We start from the raw sequence: 4,831 nt of genomic DNA, 5'->3' as shown, positions 1-4,831 counted from the left end.
CAGACATAAAGTCATTAAATCAACTTTATCTGGTCTGGTTCAGCCGATAAGCACAGTGCCATCAAGGAACCTCAAACCTCGGACTCGGGGCTAAACAAGACCACTAGTGTGATTCGCGTTGTTCAAGCAGCCAATGTTCGCACCGTTCAAATGAACAATATCAAGTGGATAGTAGGCACATAAGATGTTCGGACAAGAAGTATACGGAATTGGCGGAGCCGATCAGTAATATCCTGCCCAAAGTCCAACATTTTCCATTCTTTAAATGGTCATCTAAGATGATGGGCCCTCTTGATACAAGGAGAAGGAATAAGCGGTGCGAATATCACAAGGACCAAGGCCACGATACTGATAGTTGTTATGCACTGAAGGACCACTTGGAGGAATTGGTACAAGACAGCCGGCTTGCGCAACACATCCGAAAGAATAATCCCTCAAACACAGTAGCCTACGGTCGGATTCACCTCCACTTGGTGTAATTCACGTGATATGTAGCCTACCGTCGTCAGCCGAGGTGCATACAATTTAGTCACAACCTAGCCTGCCCAAGCTAATCACACCAGCCAAACGGCCTCATGAAACTAGCAGGATTAGCTTTGATGACACCGACCTAGATGGAGTAACTTTCCCCTACGCTGATCCCCTCGTCGTTGAGCTATGCATGAACAGATTCACAGTTGAGCGTGTTCTCATTGATCAGGGAAGCACCTCAGAAATAATGTATTACAAGACGTTTGTGATACTCGGCTTCACTGATTCAGATCTGTTACCGGCTGGTTACCCATTTTTCGGCTTCAACGCTAACCCTGAGTACCCCTTGGGTAAGATCACACTACCAGTACGGGCAGGAACCAAATCAGTAGATGTAGAATTTCTGGTTGTCAAACTCCCGTCACCATACAATCTCATCATGGGGTGGACTTGGTTGCATACTATGCGGGCTGTGCCGAGCACCTACAATCAACTTCTCCGCTTTCCAACTGAGTATGGCATTGAGTGAATTTGGGGTTCTCAGAAATCAGCACAGGCATGCTATCTCATTGCTGCCACAAAGAGGCCAAAGGAACTAGAAGTGAACTCGATTGAAATACCGGATCAAGAGAGCCTTAAGGACATTGGGAAAACCCCCAACGAAAAGGCAATTGAAGACGTTGACCAGATCAAAATCAATGGGAGCCCTAACAAATTCTTCATTATCAGCACTTCCCTAAATGAAGTTGACAGACATGATTTGGTTTCCTTCTTACTCAGCAATATCGACGTGTTTACATGGACACCATATGAAATGACGGGAGTGGATCCAGACGTGGCTCAGCATCGTTTAAACATTGAATCAAAATTCAAACCAATCATTCAGAAAAGTTGGCGGTCAGCCGTAGAGCATGCATCGGCCGTTGTTGATGAAGTTGATGGATTGCTTGATGCCGGGGCAATTCATGAAGTAACTTACCCTACATAGTTGTCAAATACCGTGGTTGTAAAGAAGAAGAATGGATCTTGGCGCGTCTGTGTGGATTTCACAGATTTGAACAAGACTTGTCTTTAGGATTGTTTTCCTTTTCCAAGAAACAACCAATTTGTAGACGCAATGGCACATCATCAACACATGAGCTTCTTGGACGCCTACAGAGGTTATCACCAAATTTCCATGCATTTGGAGGATCAAGAAAAGACCGCATTCCTCACCCCAAGGGGAACCTATTACTACAAGGTCATGCTCTTTGGGCTGAAGGATGTGGGGGCAACTTACCAGAGACTAGTTACCACTATGTTCAAGGAACAGCTCGGCCGCACCATGGAAGTATACATCGATGACATGGTGGTGAAATCCAAGGAAAAGCACGTTCATCTAGCTGATTTAGTAAAAACCTTCGGCATTCTACGAAAGTACAAGATGAAACTGAAAGCCTCGAAATATGCACTCGGCATCGAATCCGGCAAGTTTCTTGGCTATATTATGAACCATTGCGGAATAGAGGCCAACCTGAGGCAGATCTTAGCAATTCTAGAACTCGGCCCCCCTTGGTCAGTTAGAGAAGTTCAGAAGTTAGTGGGAATGGCCGTCGCCCTTAATAGGTTTATCAGCCGTTCCTCAGACCGTTGCCGACAATTCTTTCACACACTTTGGCAGGGCAAAGCATTTGAGTGGGCCCTCGAGTGCCAGGCTGCGTTGGATGGCTTGAAAACTTATCTCCTATCAGTACCACTCTTGGTAACCCCATCGACAGGCGATCCGCTCATTGTATCTGGCAGTATCCGACCGGGCGGTCAGCGCCGTGCTACTAAGGGAAGAACTCGGGGAGCAACGACCAATTTACTATGTAAGAAAGGCAATGGTTGACGCCGAAATAGGATATTTACCACTGGAAAAGCTCATCCTTGCTCTTGTGGTGGCTGCAAGAAAGTTGATGCACTATTTTCAGGTTCACACCATAGGGGTAGTAACGGACTATCCCCTTCGGTCAACGCTTCGTAGCCCGAAAGCTTCAGGGCGAGTCTTGAAATGGGCTTTGGAACTCGGCCAGTATGATATCCAATTTTTCCCTAGAACTACCATCAAGGGACAAGTGCTCGCCGACTTTGTAGCCGAGTTCACGGGATGCCATGCCGACTTAAAGACCGATCAAGTGCAACCTAAACCCAACTGGTGAATATATGTTGGACACATTTGGCAGATGTACTGTGACGGATCATCCAACCAACGTGGCAGTGGGGCAGGTGTAGTGATCATGACCTCCAAAGGGGCAATAATCGAGCAGGCAGTCAAACTAGGCTTTGATGCATCAAATAACGAGGCCAAATACGAAGCATTGCTAACCGGCCTTCACAACACACTTCACCTTGGTGCATGGCGGTTACTTTTTTTCTGTGACTCGAAATTGGTAATCAACCAGTTGAAACTGGAGTACGCAGCTAAAAATGACCGCATGACAGCCTATATGAAAACGGCGAATTCCTTGCTCATAAAATTCGACCACCACGAGTTGAATCAGATAACCCGGGATCAGAACATGCATGCGGATGCCCTTGCTTGCCTAGCCTCCGCCATTAACTCAGAGGTCAAACGAACAATCAAAGTAGGGTTCATCCCAGAGCCAAGCACCACCTATTCTGAACCAGTTTAGATTAACATCATTGAACCAGGACCAAGTTGGATGGACCCTATCACTACATTCCTTTTCTCAGAACAACTCCAAACGGATAAGAAAGAAGCCCACAAGTTACGAAATAAAGCCCTACGATACTATCTGGATCCATAGAGAAAGCTTTAAAAAAAATCTCTCTCTGGGCCGTACCTAAAATTTGTTCACCCAGATAAAGTTGAGGAACTCTTGGCTGAAATACATGAGGGTAGCTATGGTGCCCATTCTGGAGGACGTTCATTGGCCCAAAGAGCCGTAACGCAGGGGTATTATTGGCCGACCATGCGAACGGATGCCGAGAATTATGTTAAGAAGTGCGAACAATGCAAAAAGTTTTCCCTTTAGCTCATCTGCCTACCGGAGAATTAAATTCCATTACTAGTCCTTGGCCATTCGCTTAATGGGGACTTGATATCGTTGGACCATTGCCGCGGGCTCTAGGGAACAAGTGATTCCTGATTGTTGCAATAGATTATTTTACAAAGTGGGTCGAAGCAGAGGCATTAACACATATTTGAGATGTCAATGTTAAACGTTTTGTATGGAAAAACATCATAACACGATTTGGCATACTGAGAGCACTTTTCTCCGACAACGGCACCCAATTCGATTATGACATCTATCGGGAGTTGTGCAACATATATGGTATCCGTCCATACTTTTCCTCACTGGCATACCCACAAAGCAACGGTCAGGCTGATGCCTCCAATAAAGTGATCCTGGATGACATGAAGAAACGGTTGAAAAAAGCCAAAGACAGATGGGTTGAAGAATTGCCCAGTGTGTTGTGGGTTCATCACACTACTCCGAGGCGATTTACTGGAGAAGCACTGTTCGCTTTGTGCTTTGGGACACGGGCAATTATCCCTCTTGAAATTGGCCTGCCCACATTGAAATCCAAGGTTTTTGACATGGGCCATAATGACATCATGTTGGCCCTAGATTTGACTTTGATTGAAGAACGCCGAGATCGTGCTCTTGCGTACATGGCGCGGTATCAGCAGCAGCTCGCTAAGTCATAGAACCAGCGCGTGCAGTTGCGTCGTTATACACTTGGAGAATTGGTCCTCAAGAAACTGCTTCTTGTCACTAAGAATCCGGTCGACAGTAAATTAGGCCCTAACTGGGACGGTCCTTATCAGATTGATTTAATTGCTGGAACAAGGGCATACCGGCTTTCAGACATGGCTGGCAGAAGTTTGCCATGCCCCTAGAATTCCACACATTTGTGTAAATTTTATCATTAAGCCAACTTGTAGGGCGTGCTAGTTTGTTTCAATTTTTTTTTGTTATGCTAACATGTACACATTTACGAATTCCGCAATGCAATCCCCTTTTTGTCGCCGTTTCATTAATAATGATTGAATAATGAAAAACCTCTGAATTTGAAGCGCCCTTCATGGATATCACGTTTGGGCTGAATAAGCCTTCGAATTCCATATTTGGGCCGAATAAGCCTTTGAATTCGGAGCGCCTTTCGTAGATATCACGTTTGGGCCGAATAAGCCTTCGAATTCGGAGAGCCCTTCATGGATGTCATGACTGGCCAACACAAAAACTCCGAATTCAGAGTGCCCTTCGTAAATATCACGATTGGCCAATACAAAGACTGCGAATTTGAAGCACCCTTCGTGTATCACGATTGGCCAATACAAAGACTCCTAATTTGGAGCACCCTTCGTGGATAT

The 4,831-nt window shown here is 45.6% G+C and overlaps 1 protein-coding gene across 1 annotated transcript; it reads left to right on the top strand.

The window, feature by feature from the left end:
* Window positions 1-281: 281 nt before the first annotated feature.
* Window positions 282-1,459, top strand: LOC145798118 (uncharacterized). The gene is made up of 3 exons (XM_082885595.1): window positions 282-389; window positions 701-877; window positions 1,016-1,459. Exons 1-3 carry the CDS (start codon window positions 282-284, stop codon window positions 1,457-1,459), a joined length of 729 nt encoding a protein of 242 aa, XP_082741721.1.
* The last annotated feature ends 3,372 nt before the right edge of the window (window positions 1,460-4,831 follow it).

The sequence above is a fragment of the Camellia sinensis genome, chromosome 8 (assembly GCF_055761805.1).
Source record: "Camellia sinensis isolate YWXY chromosome 8, ASM5576180v1, whole genome shotgun sequence".
Taxonomy (NCBI): domain Eukaryota; kingdom Viridiplantae; phylum Streptophyta; class Magnoliopsida; order Ericales; family Theaceae; genus Camellia; species Camellia sinensis.
This window is presented reverse-complemented; position numbering and strand designations above follow the sequence as displayed.